Raw genomic sequence first — 20,656 nt, forward strand, 5'->3', positions numbered from 1 at the left:
TTGGATGTTGCTTCCCTGACTACTCTGAAATAAAACATGTTATGAAAAAAATCTTAAAATCACTGATGCATAGTTATTATAAATTTCCAGGATAAACAAAATCACTTAAGGAGTTATGCAAGAAGAATTTGCCTGAATAGCTTGGTGGACACTTAATGTGCAGGCTTAAACCTAATTTATTTTTCAGGCACAGAGACACTCTCTGTAGACATGGAAAATGTGAGTGTTTCTGAATGCTGATATCTATTTGTTTTCTTGTGTATTTAAACTACTGTATAACATTTGTTAATTAACAAACGGAAAAAAGACTTATGGAAACCACCACCACTTTGCATGGTTCGATTATCTCTGAAACCTAGGGCCAGTGGTGCCATCTAATTGAAACCACAAGATGGCAGTATATGCACACTGAAAAGTTAAAGAACGGCCAACTCTCCGTACAGACGTTGTAACAACATTTAAAGCTGCTTTCAATGTGAAACATAGAAATGGTCTGCTCCACTAACAAAGCTTCATGGTGAGGATAAATTTACCCTTATTAGGTCTGAGCCCCTGTGTCATTGTGATAGTTGTGAAGTTCTCAAATTCTATGCAGTATTCAGCACTGGTTCTTTGCATCCCTATAACCTCTGACTTTGATATGAGATTTAATTTGTGTCAATTGTCATTCTTTGTTGAAAATATCTTAAACATTTACAAATATAAATATATTTCTACCTAAATCACCTTTTTACTGATAATCCTTGAAGCTGTTTATCACAATCAGACGTGTTAATATGAACTCTACCTTTAAAAAAAAGCAAATACAAGAAAAAGCAATGTCAATGTAGAATTGAAATGCTCACACTATTAAAGTATGTAATTCAATCAAAAAGCACAAAAAAACAAACCCATTCAGTCAGATTTGCTGTGTGTGGTATGATGATTTAAACAGATCAGCTGCGTTATCAGTACAAGGAAAATTCAAAATTTATATTATTTGGCATTTGGGGCTTTTGATTATATATCCCTGTGGCTATTCTTTGACCAACTTGGAAGACTCGATCTCTCATTGTCTGAGAGGATTAGCGAGGCATAATGCCACAAGGCTTGTGTTTGGCTAGATGAAGAGTGTTAACACATTGCTGGCAGTCATGCAGACAGCCCTCCAGGGATTGAAGGAATAAAGGTCTTTCAAGATAACAAGATTTCAAGAGCTTGAATTGAAAGAAGGTCCAATTTAATTTCATAGCTGAAGGTTTCATTTAATGGTGACGTCTGACTCCACTTTTAGCCTTGGAAAAACAAAAAACAAAAAAATTCTGAAAATTACAATGTGCATACCAAATATGTTTCTTCTAAATCACATGCCGGTGTATCTCTGGATTTATGCGATCTACCTATGAGTGTGAATTTGGTCCGGCACACTGCATGATTGCAGACTAACAAAATAATAATTAGAGCATAATTGTACTGAATCACTGCTCAAGTTGGCCAAGACTAATGCTTGAAATATAAAGGCTGAGCTGTACTGTATCTTTGTGTTCTTATTTTTCTGATTTTGATGTCTATGAGACATGCTTTCTGAGAACAACATCAATCAAACTGCAACAGTCAGGAGGTTAAGCCTGTCTAATTGTCATGTGACTCCACTTCTATGGATTTGCAGAGGATGAGCATGGTCCTAGCAGTCTGGAGGCAGGAACACAGACAGAGGGAAAGGTTAATACCACTTGTGGCTTTTTATCCTATTGCCATCATTTGGTTATATAACACAATTGTCCTCAAGGGTACGAGTTCCACACGCATAACTACTGAATAACAACATGAGGTATACAGCAGTTTACAGTTGGCATCCACCAGGAGCAATCTTTAATATCCTGCAGTTTACTGTCAATAGTCTGAACTATTACTGTTTTCTATAATTTATGAGTTTCACTAACAGGGGCACAAAAAACCTTTAATGCTTCATGTTGAGGAACTCTCCCTGATACTGTATGTGTTCAGGGATCAAACTGTAGGTTTGAGGAGAGCACTTGAGAAGCGTGCAAAAGTTTCTGGTAGTTGCATCACGTTACCGTGTTGCTGTTTGCATCATACAAGATGTTTGGGATTGAACAGTGGGTTTAGCTTGCTTTTACAGTGGAAATCAAAGAGACAAACAAGCAACAATATAAAACACCCTCATTTTACTGTGATCATCGACTTCTGACTGAACTTTATTCCATGATAGATAAACAATTTCTTGAATCCTGGACATCCTATATCATAGGATGTGGAAAAATGTGGACGATTATTACTTTTTTTTTTTATTGCTAATGTTTTCCTTTGCTATGAGGGTTCGCCACAGAAACTCCATCAGCTCTGCCTGCATACTACCCTGTCTGTAACATCCTCCTCTGTCACACCAAATCTCCGCATGTTATCTTTTACTACATCCATGAATCTTCTCTTTGGTCTTTTCCTCCTGCCTCGCAGCTCCAGCTTCAGCATCATTTGTCCAGTGCATCCAGTATCCATTCTCTGCAAGTCTAAACTATCTCAGCTTTTCCTCTCTGTCTCCAAAGCACTCAACCTGAGATGTCCCTCTGATACACTAATTTCTAATCCTCTAATTAGGTCATTTAAACTAGACCATACATCACTAAAATAAAGCCTGGGTTTGGCCAACTAAATAAAAAAAGGCGGTTGTAGCCTACTAAACTGATTTAAAGACCTTTCTTTTATTCTATTTATATGAGTGCATTTATACTGAGTTATTTTACCCATTTAATTAAGAAATTATATTTAAGCAACCTGTCATTATCGCCTGTCACTTTCTGTTTAATATTTCTATAAGAGAAAAACTGTCACTTGGCAAACTGAATTAAATCTAATATATCTATCTAATACAGAGAGAAAAGCTTGGATGCAAGTAAGACCTACACACAAAACCTATCGCACAGGAGATACTGGCTGAATAAAACGAACAACCCTAAAACTGAAGTAGGATTGACTGACACTTCAGGCAGCCAATCAACTCCCTCTAAACTATGACTCGAGTCACCGTTTGCGGTTCCGTGATTGCTATTGGTTGGATTAAACATGGGAAGCTGACGTAATCATTGCGCGGGTCTGTCAAAAAAAGTATCTTAATTTTACCCACCTAACGCTTCTGCTGAAACTCGTAATGACTGTATGGCTTTCAGTTAATGTTCGGGTGAATTTTGTAAGTCTCCGGGAAAATTGTTACGTTTAAGGCGCATTTTTTTAGTTAACGGAAAGTAGAGCATTACGTGACAGTCAATAAATTGGATTAGCGCTAAGTCAAGTCACCGGTGAATGATAGTATTGTAAACCTGGCTAGCTAGCTAAACGGACAGGTGAGACTGAGCACTAAACATTAAAAACGCTTGGACTTAGTGTTGTTATGTGCTAAGCATTTTCCTTTGTGTGGTCCTCTAGCTCTTCTGTCGTCTGCTAACGTTGCATGCAATAAAAGGTTTAGGTCTTCAGTAGCTGTCAGCTGGTGTAGAAGTCATTGGGTCATCATGGAGAGTTACAGTCAGCGGTTTGAATCCACCACCGGACGGGACAGTAAATCTCAAAAGAAGAAGGGCTCCACTTCGTCATACACCGATGACGGAGACCGCAAACCAAAATTTGTAAGTATGAAAAGACTAAAACGAGCTTTGGTTTTACTCTAACGGTATGATACAGAAAGCATTTGATAAACGCTGCAAATAGATGGTCACTCAGTGTGTTATGCTTTCCCTATGATACAACCAGCCACAGAGAAGGACATTGATGTGGACAGAACAGTACACGGGTAGATGGCCCTCCATATAAAGAATGTAGCAGACACCTTGGATCGGTATTTTCTATTACTTTCAGAACGACCAGTTTGGATAGACAAACAACCACGGTTAGACCTCGTGGTGAAGATGTGTCATGCCTTCGTAATGTGCTTGCATGTCTGGGGAGGCTGAGAGAAACGAACAGTTAACAAAGCACAGGAGGCTACACAAGTAATGTTTTATATGGTAGAATTTCTTCGACAGCCATAACCTTGAGTGTTTGTTGACTTTGCATGTAGGAAATCAAAAGGTTAAAATTAGCACAGGGTTTAACTGACACTAATCCATGCATTCCCTCCTACAAACAAGACAGCATTTAGTCTCTTTGGTATTTGTCGGTTGTTGTTCTTCAGCTAGTCTAGCTGTGTAAACAAAATCATGTTATTTTTTTTGTTTGTTTACACAGCTAGACTAGCAATTAAAAAAACAACAACAACCCCAAACCCTTTTCATTTTCTGATAGGAGACTTGCTTGTGACACAGATCTCTTTAAAGCATGCTCAACCTGTGCTTGAGAGTGTTACTCCAAGTCAAGTTCCTGTGGCCACTGTTCAGAGACTCCAGTGGAAAATGAAGCAAAATTTAGTCTTTCTCAAATGGTTTCTGTCCACTCCCACTGATGACCTGTTCGTTTAACATCTGACAATGCAATCCATAATAGGAATTCGGATTCACCTTCTTTGATTAGTGTACAGTGCTGGATGAAAGTTAAGTTTGAAGCATAAACATGTTTATCTACAGTGTATAAGAATTAAAACCTGGTAAATTAACTCATTGATTTAATATTTGAGAAATATGTTGCAAACACATTACCAGAGTCTCTGGTAACTTGAGATGGTCATTGTTATCTGGTCACTTTATATAAAACTGTAGCTAATTCTGATTGGCATGCTACGGTAACATTTAATGTCTATTCATTCAGCATAAATGCAGGAAACATATTAAAGTGAATTTTAAATGGTGTTAAAGAAATAAATCATGGAGTATCTACAATGTTTCTATCCGTCCTCCAAATCCTTTACTAGACATATTTGATGTAGTCAGGCTATGCTACTTCTTTATATTTTTATTACTAACATAATTTAATCTAGTTTTGTTATATATTATTTCTTGATATCTTTAGACAAGTGGATAGAAATTGAGTTTCAGTGGTTCGAAATATGCCATAAAAACTTGAGTCTGAGCCTGCCTGTTTAAAGGTGACTGTAGTACTTTGAATCCATCTGCAGGACCTTGCTGAATCTGTGATCTCATGGATATGTAGGTGGGAAAGCAAGAGGACAAAGCCTGTTCTTTTTCCCCAGCCAGGTTTCTTTTAGATTGCTTGATCCAAGACAAAGGTGTTGGAAGCCTTGGTCTGCATTCAGTCTAAAATGACTGCACCAGCCAGATGGGACCAAGAGCTCTCAGCAAATCTTCCTTCCATCAACCAGAGGTGTTTGGCGTAAACAAAGATGTCCAGTCAAGTGTTGGACACCTTTCTGAGATTAATTTAGAAGGCTTTTATTTTATTGGCTAGTCTGCTAAAAAATGTTAAGACAACTTTATAATCTCTGTTTAAGCCAAACTCTTTGTTCCATAAGTAACTTTGCTCATTGAAAATGTGCAGCATATAGCATAGTAAAATCTCAGTGGACTTCATCTCACATGGAATGAGGCCTTTTGATGTCTTTGCTGTGACTCCGCTCAGGTGGTAATTTTTAGAAGAGTGTTTCAGTGCCTAATTTGTAAGTTAGGAGGATCTGCAACACAGGGAGGGTGCAGTTCCGGCATGATCCGACACAAAGTAATCCCTGAGTGTTAGTGTCTGTCTGGATGAGAGACACCAAGTTGCTTTCACAGGATCTTTAAATTAGGAGTGCCTGCCTCTTCTTTTAAAGAGGAAATACCAAAGAAGTGAGGTTTTCTTCAGTTGATAGAGTTAACTACATGTTAGTGAATTTTTCGATGACATCCAGTTTCAATAGAGGCAGTATCACAAAGCCTAAGGAATGAGTTGTTGCTGTGGAAACAAAAGTCATCTTAAAGCCAACGCCTGCTTTACTAGGATCTCCAACATTTTTTGAATGCCTCATGGTAAGGGGAGCAATGTAGACCACCCCCATCTATATATAACACCCCAAACATGCTGGTTTTATTCTTGATTCACCTTCTTGTCAGAATAACATCTGGATTTCTTGAGATTTCTACATCTTTGTGTATTTAAAAAAAAAAAAAAAAGAGTATTGAAAAACTGCAGCTTGCATTAGTGGGCTTTCTTTTACAGCTTCTTGTGACCTTTGCTTTTGCCTCTTGAAAGCAGAGGTCACCACCATCTCCTCTGCCACAGCTGTAATGCAGGATGTTAGTTTTCTTAATGAGTTAACTGAAATGTTTGTCTGCTGGTAAATGTGCTATATCCATAGTGCGTACTCTCCCAAAGATTGTTCAAAAAGCACTTTATATCTGGTGGAAACATGTCAGATCAGTGTGTTAATGTAGTTGTGAGATGCCTTTTTGCCCCTTTTTTTTTCTTTTCCCCAAATGGACTAACTGAAGGACTGGAATTGCTGTGGCCATAATGAATTTTACTTTATCAGTAATTACCGTGTTTGGCAAGTTCTTCTTTCATCACAAAAATGTCCTTTATATAGTTTTTAATTGGTAGTTATTTTGTTGTGTGGCTTTTTGGCCAGTTCCTATCATATTCCAGCAGAGGTAGAACTAAAATGATAAAGTGATTACCGTTGTTATTTAATTAAATTGGAAAATAATATTTTTGAGAAAGACCTCATAGATGACTACATGTAACATGTGTTAAGGAAATCGGTTTTGTGTGGCTGGAAGAAAAAAAACAACAGTATATTGAATTTTTAAATAGTTAAATATCTGTTTTGGAATAGGTCTTAAAATTTGTATTGGTCAGGCTCCATGTAGCAGTTAATTTGTGATAGAAATGTTGTTTTATATGGTGACCATGTAAAAACTTGATAACAACAAAAAAGTCCTGCCAAAATTAATAACCCACACACATGCAAATATTCTAACACTGGCAAATGGTAAACAGTTTTGCCTAGAGGCAACTTTGTCAAAAATGTCATGTTTGGTACTTGGTGATGCAAGTTTCTGGGACATGTGCTATAATAAATAAATTAATTTATTTAAATCAGCTGTATATCTGGCACACCATGGACATTTGGGAAGGAAAACACATAGTCAGGCCAGTTCTATTAAAGGCAGCGAGTCTTTGCTGATTTAATTGACAGAAGAAATAAGTGCATCTTCCTGATATTTTTGGATCATTCATTAAATGGTAAATGGCCTGTATTTGTATAGTGCTTTACTTAGTCCCTAAGGACCGCAAAGCGCTTTACACTACATTCATTCACCCATTCACACACTGGTGATGACAAGCTACATTGTAGCCACAGCTGCCCACAGCTGCCACTGACATAGGCGAGGCTGCCGGACACTGGCGCTGCCAGGTCCTCTGACCACCACCAGTAGCCAACGGTTGAAGTGTCTTGCTCAAGGACACAACAGTTAAACAACATTAAACAGAAACTTCTATTATGTGCATGAGTATGCAGACCTCCCTGCCAGTTGTTGGACTGGTGTTGATGTTTTGCAGAGTCGTACTGTCCACTCCATTTAAAGAAGCATTTTTAAAAAAATTGAACGTGAATGTAAAACGCCATTGTAACTCTTTGAATGTCAAAATAAGTGTAACAGAGTAGGGACAAACCAATACAGACATTTCACTGTCTCTATTCTTTTTAGATTATGCTGTATGCTGCAAAGAATGGGGCACAAATGTTTAACTGAAATGAAGCAAATTCTTGAAGCCTGAATGTAAAAATGTGCTCCAGAAGTGTTTGTTAGAATATTTGGTGCTTTTGCTTTGTGTATCCTGATTTGTTTCTTTTTGCTCCCCACTTATAGCACTTACCCTTTAGAAACATCACAGATGATGTGGTAAGCTTTGACAAACTGATATGCTTCTGTGTGTGCTTTGTGTCATCGATCTCTGCAACATCTAACATCACCTTACTTGAGGTCACTGCTTCTGCTTATTTTGAGCATCATTAACAAAACCAAAACAGTCAGGCATTGGAGCCATTAACATCATAGGACAGACTTCTTGTTTGTAGTTTGTTTCATATTACTAGCATTGCATTCTAGTTTATTAATAACTGTTTTTTTTTTTAAATTCTGCTTGACTACTAACCATTTAAATGTGCTCATAATCATCTAAACTTGACTCCAAGTCTGGAGTATTTTTTTCTATTTTTAATTGTGCTTTCTTTCTTTCTACAGCTGGACAGATTCGCCAGTATTCGGATTCCCGGTAGTAAAAAGGAGCGCCCACCCTTGACACAATCTAAGCACAATGCAAACGACTGGTCCAGTTCTTCATCCTCCACCTCACATCATTTTGAGGAACTATCGTCAAAGATAAACTCAGAAAAGGAGATCTTGGCTCTTTTTGAAAAGATGATGGTGTGTTCTTACTTTTTGTACAACATTTTCACATTTCATTAAAAAAAAGTGCTACCAGGGATTAAGTGATAAAGATATTCAAAAAGACAAATAATCAATTTAACACAAGTGATGATATTTTTCAAACTTTCATTTTAGTTCAGTAATTTTATGATCATGGCCACAAAGCAGCTGATATTTGATTGCTGACGCTAGAAACAGTGCAGAATGCTAATGTCTTCCAGAGTCAGTTATGCATTCAAAAACAACATCAAATTTTGGCCACGGTAATGTTGTAGTTTTTTTTTTTCTCTTCTTTTTTAGGAAGACATGAACTTGAATGAGGACAAAAAGACTCCTTTGAGAGAAAAAGACCTCAACACAAAGAAAGAAATGGTCATTCAGTATATATCAACTGCCTCTAAAACTGTAAGTTTTTAAATATTTAAAATATTTCACCTGTTTTGAGTTTAAATTAACTGACATTTTATATTTATGTGGTTGAATGTTTGCATTGAAACGTGTTGCTGATGCTTTTAATTAGCAGTGTCTAGCAGCCTGAAGAAGTTTGAGTTTCATACTTTCTAACTTTTTTGAGTGGAAGGTAACTGGTTGAGTTTTGGTTTGTGAGGTACCATCCACACGTGTTTTGGTAAACATCGCTTTTTCTGTGCGTTTTGGCCTTTTTGGAGTTTGAAGTCACAGAAAATGAAGCTTTTGAAACTGTTTCTGTATCAAATTTGAACTTGGAAAATGATTGTGTCACGCAACATCACATGTGCGTGCATTTATCTTCTTTTTAAACAGAAGACTATGACCCATGATATTGTTTATAGGCCTTTGATTGGCCAGCTTTTCTGCAGTTAGAGGTATATGACCAACACTTTTGACAGCATGTGAAATATATTTTTTGCATTTTTATGTGGATGGAAATCTTTTAAGAACAAAAGTGGAAAATCCCGCTTTAAATGGTGCGGCTGAATGTAGCTTGAATTTTAGGGCTAAATATTAGAATACTTGTTCACTGGTTTTCAGTTTTTGGCACATGTTTAATTGTGTTCTTTAAATGTAGAAGGATATACTTGCCTTGAGTACTCAGCATCTCTCTCACTCACAGCAGTTATCATGACACTTAAGTTAACATTGTTGTTGTGAACAAACAACAAAATGTATTTATTTATTTTTTTTATACCACTTAAGACCAAAAATACATTGTCAAAAATCTTTGAAGAGAAGTGCAACGTCTCGCTTTCCACATAGGCACGCACTCTGTTGAGTGAGCAGCAGAGGTGAATTAGCTCTTTGCATATCTGCATTATTCTTGTTGTGTTTTTGTTTTTTGGCCAGACATGGGGGTGGATTCATTTTATTTTATGATTATAGCAAACATTTACTGCAGGTAATAAAGAGTGACTGGGAAATAGGAAAACAAGTTATTTCTGTGACAGTCATATTATTGTTGATGGATCACAGTATGTAGCATACAGTATGAGGTACAGGATATTAAAGAATATAAATATTTTAAGCTTCCACAAGTCATTGTAAAGCATCGATATATCATTTTTCTTACATGAAAAGGCTAAAAAAAGAACTTCCCGGTATCCAGACATTGTACTTGTCTTTTGCACTTCTTAAAAGTTAATGTATTAGCTGAAGAAATGGGTAGGGGGGGGAAAAAAAACAAATAATTGACATTGTGAACAGTAAGGCCTATTCGAATTTGATAGCTACAGGTTTCTGGTTAAGTTGCCATCATGTGTTGCAAAGAAGTATGAAATAAGTCCAAATTTCTTACATCCAAGTAAGAAATTTATTATATTTGTTATAACCAGACATCCCTTCAAGTTTGCCTTAGGCTGTCTATCCTTGTCTCTAGTTACCATGGTGACTGGCCTGCATTTGTTACCTTTCATACCTGCATGGTAAAAAAATGTGGGCACCAACCAAAAAACAGTGAAATTAATTTCTTTAAGAGAGCAGATTTATAATACTCTGCATTTAAGAAGTGGTTCATTATGTGTTTTTGGAGAGAAGTTCTGAGAAAAAGGTCAACATTTCTGAGGAAATGCGGTGTTACTGAGTTTAAAACACTAAGCAAGGTGAAGTATATATCAACAAAAATGTTTTTACTTTTTACACAAAGGAACTTGATGTTTTCTTGTTTTGCTTTTGCTTGTTTAACGTGCCATCAAAATAACAACAACAACAACAACGCGACCTTCTCAGTCATGTTGCTGTTTTGCCAATTGACCTTTAATTTTTGAACCGATGTATGCCACTTGCTTTTTTAGTCTGTGAATTTGGAGATAGCCTTGGAGAGAAACAATTTCCTTGTATGTTGTCACAAAAAATAATTGCTGACCTTTGACATTGTGTTTTGATTTATGTGCAATGCCCCTGCTGTGCAGGAAATTGAGTTTTGCCTTGCCTTAAATTGCTTTCAAAGAATCTTCAAAAATATGACTCCTCGATCAACTGAAGCTGAGCATGGGGAAAATTTATGTTAAGACCTGTCAAATGGTCAGAATCTGTGTAAAAGGGTTTATCCAAAATCCATGTGTATTGTTTCTAATTTGAAAATATAGCACATGGTTTAGCACAGCGGTCCCCAACCCCCGGGCCTCGGACCGGTACCGGTCCGTGAGTCGTTTGGTAGCGGGCCGCGAGAATTGAGGCTCAGGTGTGAAATGTATGGTTTTTGAGGGTTTTTATCGGTTTTCAGCGTTATTTTGTTATCATTTTTATCGTTAACTCGGTTTTCCTGGGTCTTTTCACGTATGTTATGAATAAATCTTTTTTTCGGTACCGGTACTAGTTTTATTTTGTTGTATTTATCCACGTCACCTTAAAGGCCGGTCCGTGAAAATATTGTTGGGCATAAACTGGTCCGTGGCGCAAAAAAGGTTGGGGACCGCTGATTTAGCACACAAAAGTCTACTGCATGGGCCTCAAACATGCAGGCGGGGGCTAGAATTGACCTACTAATGGGTCCATGTGCAGTAGGGCTTTGCCATATCGTATACCTAGAAGTTGTGAGTCATGGTTTGTCTGAGAGCATGTTAGCATGTCCGTCTCTGCTAACAACTTAATACCGTTAAAAAAAATAAGCAGCTAGTTCAACAACCTTCAGTAAAGAGCAATGCAAACACTTTGCAAATTTTAAAACAATTGTGCTAAAGGTAGAAACAACACAAATTTGTTTCACCATTTTATATTGGCAACTGGTGCAACCCTAAAGTAAACAAATTACTCAACCAAGAACTGATGCTTCCGCTCGCTAGTTGCACTCCTTAATGACAGGAAGTGCCAAGCTTGGGTGGAAATTATTATTATTGTTGTTGTTGCACAGTGGTAAAGCAAGATATTAAGCAGCTGGTTAGAAAACTTGACCCAAAATAACACAAACATCCCAGGTCGAAACTCTTTTTCAGTTTTCTTATCTGACAGTATTGTGAAGTTCCTACAGAGTTACATGAATAATTTGCCTTAGTTACTGTAGTGTTAAATTAAAGTTTTAAGCAGTCATGCTATACGTGTACGCTACTTGGGCTGCACTATGTTAGTGCTTACATTTGCTTTTTTACTATGTCATTTGATATAATGCTGTGTGCCACTAATATTGCACTACGATGCTTCTGCTGCTGGAAAGTTGTTTCAGTAGATTAACACTTTGATTTAGATTGTGTCTCATCAGTGACAGTAGCTCATTGGCAAAGGTGGATAGAAAATGCTGTTCATTTACTTGAATTAATAAATGTTGCTACCCGCTATCTTTTCCTTTCGTCTGAAATATGATTATTGCAAATTTTCTTGAAATATTGTGATATAATTTTGAAGCTATACCACCCACCCATGCAAAGTGTGAAAATTCCAGGGAATTTGTTATATCTTAAATAGTTTAATAAATCGCACTGCTGTTCAAGGTGAAGTGGTCAGAGTATTACTACCATGGAGTGAATGTGTACAGAAAGTATATGCAGATCTTATCAGGCTGTTTTAATAATGACGTGTAAAGATAAATGAGTTTAGCTCTAACATTTTGTGCATAGTCTCACTCCCATCTGTAGTGCATATTTAATATGACATCTTAGGCTTTTGTGTAAAAGTTTTGTAAATGAATGGTTCATTAACATTTTCAGACCTTACCTGTGCTTCTACATTAAAGGAAGGGTATGTTATTACGCTTTTTCATTTTTTTTAATAAACTGGTCTGGTCTCACTTCAAGATCAAATTGAAGTATGTGGCCTTTTAACTAAAATGTCTTTGACACCCGTGGTCTATTGTATTATGTGAGCATTAATACAATGCTCACATAAATGGTACATTATGAGTGCACATCATCCTTCTCCTGTACACACTAGCTTTGGGTCAAGTCTCTTTGAAATTCAAGGGGGTGTCTTCCAAAATGTATTTTCTGTGAAGGTTTCAAGAGTGGAGTACATCCCTGACCAACCTTAGAACTCTAATCAGGCAGTATTAAAAAAACACTAAACAGTGACTCACTGGTCCATTTTGGCTATAACCTCAGTTGAAATGATTATTAAAAGAAAATCATGCATTATGCTCCAAGTGCACATTTTAACATATGAAGCTTTTAATGCATCTGGAGTCTATCCATGTTATGTGGATGGACTTGCTGTCACTGGGCAAACAGGGTGCCACGAATGTTCCTTTGATAAGAAACACCAGAAGGACCCGGGCCTGTTTCTACCAAGAGCAGCAATCATACTTTCCTCTTGCTGCTGAAAGCCCAAGAGATCCTGAAAAACAAACCGCCTAGTCATCATCATTTCTCACCAGGATGGGAGAGGCAGTTGATCATTGGGCTTGAAGAGGAAAAGAGAGGGAGGCAGACACTTTCTGTATCCTTGATGGTCTGTTGTGCAGCCAGGCAGTGGTTTGTTTTTGTGAAATTGCCACCACCATTCGACTTAACTCAGCACCGAGCAAGAGACATACAAAGTGGGAGTTGGACTAAGCTGATGATGCTTGCAATCAAGAACCAATTTGTAAGCGGAGCAGAAATGACATGTTTTAGCCGTGGTAACAACACTGGAGGGTTCTGATGTTGTGCGAGTGATAGTTTCATAGGACTGCTATCTGAAATGAGTGGAGTGCTTTGATGTGTTTTGTGGTGATGAGCATGAGCCATGTTGTGAAGTCCAATTGAACATGGAACACATGCCAAATAAAATGTTTTCCCGGAGTTCAATCAGGACAACAAGCTACTCAACAATCAGTATCACATGAGCTAAAGCTATACTTTTCTGGCTGCCACTTCAAAAGCTTGTATACCTTTTGACTTTTCTATATATGTAACAAGCTTCTATTTATTGGGCTATAAGACTGTTTGCTGCTATACGATACATTCTTTGAATAAAAATGACAGGTTTTATCACTGAAGTTTTGAAAAGTAAATATATTTGTATTGTTTTTCAGATTAAAGAGGCCTTTCTGTATATATTTCTATAGAGTAGGGCTTTATAGAAGAGGTGTGAGGTGAGAAACAGACTGGATATATTTCTTTTTTCATTTTTCTTTTTCTTTTTTGCCAGCCTGTTGGGATTAGGGATTATATATTCCTTCAGATAGTGATAGGTGATATCTGAGGTCTTTGATCAATCAAGAACATTACATAAAGTAAGTTTAGCTTTAAGTGTTTACCACCCACCCACAGAAAAGCAGTAGTAAGTCTTACTTAGTAGTAACCCTAGTGTCTTGTCAGGGAATGAAAAGGAAATTCTACCCCCCCCCCCAGGTTCATGCATTCTAAATATATAAGGTTAATAATTAAGGTCTTTTTCAGTAATTTTGATTTTGGTTGTTGTGTTGTTGATAGTTTTGAAATTTTATACATTTTAAAACATTTCCATTCAGAAATACCTTAGACTAGGAATGTGTATGGACATGTAAGGTGTGTGTGTGTGTGTGTGTATAAGGTGGGAACTTTTTAGAGGTACATTAAAATGAGCAAGCATGGGAATAAAGCTAAGTGCTTTAGGATTGGTCAAAAGTCAGGAAAAACTGGGCAATTTAAACAAAAACAAACAAACTTTTTATTTTTACTTGGCAGAATTTGCAAGGCTGTATTTGAGAGATTTCTTCTTCCTTTCTTTTCATTTTACAGGGCAGCTTGAGAAGCAGCCATCAGATTTCTCCCCAGGAATTCCTTAGTGAGCTGAAGTCAGGGGTCATGGATGAACGTCTGTTTTCCTGTCTAGACTCACTGCGAGTGTCCCTTACCAGCAACCCCGTCAGGTATGGTACAAGATTCTGACACTAAAAGTGGACCTGCCCTCTTTAGGTTTAATTCCCCTCTCTTGTCGCTGGTAGTTTATTATTTGACAGTACACTGTACGGGGACACCAGACTATATACCTTTCTTTATGTAGTATTTCTGTCTCTTATTTTCTCCTCTGTAAGTTCTATTACTTCAAATTTAGTTCATATTAATCTAATCATCCTTTAATCATGTTTTCGTGTGGTGTTTTTTTTTTTTTTTTTTTTGGCGTGCAAGTTTAAGTGTTTTGCTGTCATAATGGCAGGTGTCAGTTATAAAATGTCCAGTCAGTATTGTTGCTAACACACTGACATGTTGTGATGGTTGATGCTTTATTGCATCTTTGAAGCGCTAAAAGCAAACAAACAACTAAGACCAGCTCAATACTGACCTGTCATGTGTCACTCCTGTCTGGTTGCACTCCAGCATCTTGTAGAAAGTTGCCTGCTTGCATTATAAGTATTACTGCCCTCAGCTACCTAAACTGTTTGTGGAAAAAGTAAACAAAAAAACAAGATTTCTTGAAGGTTTAGGTGCCACACATTAGGTTTGATCAGGTTATTTAACCAGTGCCTGTCTTCTCATATTTTTGAGTATTCTCATTCCATATTTATAGTAATCAGATAAATACTAAGATGAACTATATTTATATATGTTTTGGGAAAATAAATGTGTATTAAATGCAAAAACATTTGTTGGAAGGTTGCTGCCAGAAGGTGCTTAATTACTTCAGTTATTTAGTTACTGTTGCAATGAGAGGGCTCTTTCACTCTCATTTCTCTTTCACAGGCATTTTCTGTGACAATGACATTTTTAGCAGTCTTTCTTAATCTTGTCCTCTAGACCATGCACCATATTTTGAACTGAAGCAGTAGCATCAGCATCATTCAGTGCTCAGTTTGTGTTCATATTTACATCTTATATTGGTAATAATATTTTTTTTACTTTCATGTTAACTTTGAGCATAGTTTTCTCTATTTGTAAGGTTAATCTGATGGCAGAAATGAGTCTTACAGCCTAGCAATCAATACTGCCTTTTAGCAGTTTCTGTTTTGTTAAAGAAGAGTGATTAAACTGTAAATTTTGTATCAATATTGATCTAGGTGACTATAATAAATGTGGGTATGTCTGTGAAGGTTCTCAGTCATCCAGGTCATCATAGTCTAAGGAGCTTGGAAAGAAAAGTGTGTGGGTAATGTAGCTATGGTGTAACTTATGTGCCAGTCACAATGCTAATGTGGCTCTATGACTAAACCTCACTTCAAAACTGTGTTAGACTGCACTGATAGGTACTTTATGTACTCTGTAATGATGTTAAAACTTTGATTCCAACGATCGGACACTGCTTTGTGGTTTGAATGGTCAGCACAGATACTGAATGAAGTCACCACTCATGATGACAGACTGTCAGTCTTTTGTAAAATAACACCGTCTGGTTTCATCAGAACTCTACCTAAGCTGAAACATTGGTTTGGATGTTGATCAGTGTTTTTTTTTTTTCCCTTCCCCCTCTGCACTGAAGCAAACAGCTTACACATTTTCATAATATAAGGGTTATCTTACTAGTATAGGTTATAAGACTTTTATGCTTCCTGATCATTCTCGCTGTGCTAGAGCATGCAAGCTGAGTTAATTTGGTACTAATTTGGCACTTTTACAGTCTCACAGTGTGATTCTCGACTCCTTTACTGTATCCACCGCAGCCCCCCCCTCTCCTTTTTTTTTTTTTAAAAAGGAAGGCCACAGTGCTAGACCACAGGACCAGCAAAGCTACAAAATGCAATTGTATTAAATGGATTTGATAAATGGATCTGACAAACAAGTGGAAATTGGTTTTTCATTTTTTATTAAAACTGACCTTCAGGTTTAAGTGCTCAGTTTTGTTTTTGTTTTTTTTTTCCAGTTTAGCTATATAGTAAAGTTTAGCAACAATGTGAAAAGAAACCTTGAATGCTCTTCCTGTCATATACAACTACCCATGAACAATATGTCAAAATATGCAAACTGATTAAACACATAAAAATAGTTATGCAAAGTAAGAAAAGCAAGGCTGAGATGGTTTGCACACGTACAGAGAAACAATCGTGGATATATTGGATAAAGGATGTTGAAGATGGAGCTGCCAGGGCCACAGAGAGTGTTGGATGTAGTGAAGGAGGACATGCAGATGGTTGATATGACAGAGGAGGATACTAGGGATAGAATGAGATGTGGGCAGATGGTTTGCAGTGGAGACACCTAAAGGTAAGAATGCCTTACCTGTGTCATTAGTTAATTGTACTTCCATATGCAGCAGCTTAATGGTTTTTATTGAGGTTGTAGTTTGCAGTGGTTTTAAAACGGACTGTATTTTAGGGACTGGTAATTCAATGTTTAGCTCATCCTCATTTATAATCTATGTTACATTTATTTATGATCTATGTTTTAAGAGTACTGTATTCTTAGTAGTCAGTGAGAACAATGTCATTCATTGCCCACTCTGTGAAATGACCCCTTTTTGTATTGCAGATGTTCCACATTGCTGCAATTTTAGCCTCCGCCTTCTGTCCCTAGAGAGCCCTCCTGAAGTCAGTTAACGTGCTATGAACAGGACAACATTTTAAAGTTAATTTTTTATATCTGGTTCATAACCGCCTAAGCAGAGTGCAACACTGTGCTGCACTGCTTGGGAACCTTGGAGCCATTCTCCTGAGACTGCGTTAGAAGTCAAGCTACCTTAGCTGTGAAGTTAGCCAGATAAGGTGCCTCATTTTTCTCTTTGATTTATGACTGTTTTTGTTTCCCATGGAGAGGGATGATTAATTTGTTTTCTTTTTTCAATGCTTTTTCCCTTATTCCCTTTTTCGTGTCTTTCTGGAAATGATACCCCTCAGTTAAATATTGCTGTGCTTCTTTTGCATCTGATGATGGTGTGCTGTGATTACAGTAAGGCTGTAATCAGTGAGCGTTAATAAATCCTCAGTGCTACGTGTAAATATCAAATAGAAAATGGAAAAATCACACTTGGAGAGCTGCTACTCAAGAAAAAATAGAGTGAACTGATCAGTAGGTCCCAGCTTTTTCAGAGGTTTTAGAGTTCACCTCTGCAATTAAATCTTCCATAAAATTCAAAATTATAATTTTGTAATAATATAATTATCATTATTATTCAGATAAACACGTGGAGCTCATTTTTATTGCTTGTCATTGTATATTTAAAAAAAAAAATCAAAGCAAATGATGTAGCTCTTTTTTTTTTTTAAAGTCAGAAACATAGCTGTATTTTGGCACCAATGTATGAGAACCTACATACACTACATGGACAAAAGTACTGGACCCTATGCCTTTTTAAATTCGGGTGTTTTCAGTCCTGTTGCCACAGGTGATAAAATCAAGCAACTAGCCGTGCAGTCTGCCTTTACAAACATTTGTGAAAGAATGGTTCATTCTAAAGAGCTGACTGAATTAGTGTGAGACTGTAATAAGATTCCATTATTGCAGTGGAAGTATTTGAGAACAACAGAAGCTCCATCACGAAATGGCAGACCACATAAAGGTACATAGTGGGTCGCTAAGTGCCGAGGGGTATAAAAAGTCACCATCACTCGGTGATTGCAGAGATCCAGACCTTTTCTGACATTAACATAAGCACAAACACTGCAGTGAGAGCTTCATGGTGTGGGTTTCCATGGCTGGACAGCTCCTGTAGGTGGAATATGTAGGGAGCCGTCTTCCGGTTGTTATATGGCATGTGTTACATTTAGCACAATACATACCGGCTGAATTGGATTTGGCACATTGGAGTGCAGGTATCTGTTGACAAGGGAGATGCAAACCAGAGCTTTGGAAATCCACCAAAAATGTTTGAAACACTTGGGCTCTACATGCCTTGTACTTTGGGAAAACGTATTCTTCCCATCCCCACAATACATATTTGTGTATTTGGAACACAAATGAGTATTTTCACAGTATCGAAATATTGTGGCATTATATCTTAGATGTAGATAACTATGCCCCATGTGTGTCATTATGAATTACTAATAACATAAAATGTTACCAGGTATGTGTCTTCACTAAGAAAGAAAAAGTTTCTCCTTTCTTTTTTTAGATAATTTTTGCACAGCACTTCTCCAAACACATTCAGGCAGAGAGTGTGATTGAAGTTTTCTCATTTGGGATGTGGGAGGGTGCCAGATGTTAGGAACCAATGAAACCCAAGTGCTGCCAGAGAATGCTAGATGAGCAGACAGAACAGAATATAAAATACTTTAATCATTTTAGAGTCTAGGCAGACAGCATGTGGAGTACAAAACAAGAATCTGTCTGTGACATAACATGCGCGCACTCACACACATATACATATAAATATATGATCTATCTCTCTATATCTCTATCTATATATATCTATCTCTATCTATATATATCTATCTCTATCTATATATATCTATCTCTATCTATATATATCTATCTCTATCTATATATATATCTATCTCTATATATCATTGGACTGAATTTCTGGCAAAGTGATTGTGGTGTTGGAAAAGAGGTCATGGGAGCCAGTGTATTCACAAAATGATGTAAGATTTGGCTTTCAGTTGACTGAATCAATATGTGGCCCTTCAGAATTTTTTTTGGTATGCTGTGTCTACAGTTTATGCACTTCCACAGCCTGATTTCCCTCAAAGCTATTGTCAGAAGATTTGGTATAAATTAGTTATTCTGTTGAATTCAATTTTATTTATATAGTGCCAAATCACAATAACAATTAAGACACTTAAAATTGTATGGAAATGATCCATACAATAATGCAGACCGCCCCATATGAGCAAGCACTTTGGTGATAGTGGAGAGGAAAAACTCCCCTTTAACAGGAAGAATCCTTCAGCAGAACCAGACTCGGGGAGCCATCTGCCCCCACCAGATGGGGATGAGGGAGAGAGGCCAGATAAAAGACATGCTGTGGAAGACAGCCAGACATTAATAATAACTTTAATTAAAATTATTATTATAAAAATTTTATTAAATGCAAAGTTGTATATAAAGAGTGAGTGAAAAGGGGTGAGAGAAGGAGAAATGCTCGTTCCGTTTTTTTAATTTTAATTTTAATTTTTTTTTTGAGTGGTCCTGTAGCTCGTAGCTGATCTCCAGAACAGAAAAGAAACACTTTTGCCAGTTAAAGTCAGAGATGGTGGAGTAACCACGAGATGCGAACCTTTATTGTTCCGTGAGCTACCTGCTGAATAATACTGAGGATGGCAACAATGGTAACTGAACCAGCAAGAGGAAATCCAGACCTTGTTAGCGAAGTCTGAACTTGTCCATGAGTAAACTGACAACAGATTGGGTCAGTCTCTGAAAAATAAAACAACAAAACCCAAAACACTGAGCGCCTGTTAACATGCCTTTAATGTGACTTTAAAGACTACGAGTTTTGATCTGTGAATGCATGATCTAACAGACATGTTTAATAAAAAATGCAGTCTGTCCAGCTTTATTTGCTGTATCCAAACTTTCCCTGACCTTCAGTTAGGACACACAGTCATGCTCATACATAAACCTTTGCATCGGCCCGGTTGTTCTTGCTCTTAATAAGACTTCTTCAGGCGTTTTGGAAAGCTATTCCATTTTCTTTTTCAGGCCTCTGAGATCTTCAGAATGTCTAAAAGCTAAAAACATCAAACGGCCTTTGAAAGCTGACTTACCACCAGTATCCATTTTTCACTTATGTCTCCACAAGTGTCTTTCATATTTGTTTCAGGAAAGCCTCACAGTGCAGGTATCCTGGTTTCCTCTGCAATTCCTGCTTGAGATCATCTGATTGTTCTTCTTTGCTCTCTGCCTGAACTGTTGATGATGAAAAACTTGCATACAGTTGCCACTGGGCTATGAATTTCAATAAAGCTCTTATTAAGACCTCTATAACCAAAATCCTACAGTACTGACTGGGTAGGGACCAATGTAGAATATAAGTCTTTTTTTCCTCTCTGAAACTTGAGAGCATTTTTTCTGATCTACCTTGGCAGCAGTCTTTTTTTTTTTTTTTTTAAATCTACATCTGTAAAGCCATCACTGTTTTTGTCAGCCTCTTTCCATCTAACCCTGACACGCTCTCATAGTAGTAAA

At 37.2% G+C, this 20,656-nt stretch overlaps 1 protein-coding gene across 7 annotated transcripts in view; it reads left to right on the plus strand.

The window, feature by feature from the left end:
• Positions 1-3,081: 3,081 nt before the first annotated feature.
• The window catches only part of LOC102195833 (protein diaphanous homolog 3), a 166,274-nt gene continuing 148,699 nt past the window's right edge, over positions 3,082-20,656 (plus strand). For 4 of the 7 annotated variants that reach the window (XM_005724171.1, XM_005724176.1, XM_005724174.1 and 1 more), the window contains exons 1-6: positions 3,082-3,341; positions 3,424-3,623; positions 7,737-7,769; positions 8,112-8,294; positions 8,598-8,702; positions 14,402-14,532. In XM_005724171.1, coding sequence (XP_005724228.1) covers positions 3,510-3,623; positions 7,737-7,769; positions 8,112-8,294; positions 8,598-8,702; positions 14,402-14,532 — 566 coding nt within the window. In that variant the 5' untranslated portion in view covers positions 3,082-3,341; positions 3,424-3,509. The remainder of the gene's footprint in view (positions 3,342-3,423; positions 3,624-7,736; positions 7,770-8,111; positions 8,295-8,597; positions 8,703-14,401; positions 14,533-20,656) is intronic. The other 3 variants (XM_005724173.1, XM_013908476.1, XM_005724172.1) reach the window with 2 other exon arrangements.

Source organism: Pundamilia nyererei, unplaced genomic scaffold, assembly GCF_000239375.1.
Source record: "Pundamilia nyererei isolate P.nyererei 1_Seehausen unplaced genomic scaffold, PunNye1.0 scaffold00011, whole genome shotgun sequence".
NCBI classification, from domain to species: Eukaryota; Metazoa; Chordata; class Actinopteri; order Cichliformes; family Cichlidae; genus Pundamilia; species Pundamilia nyererei.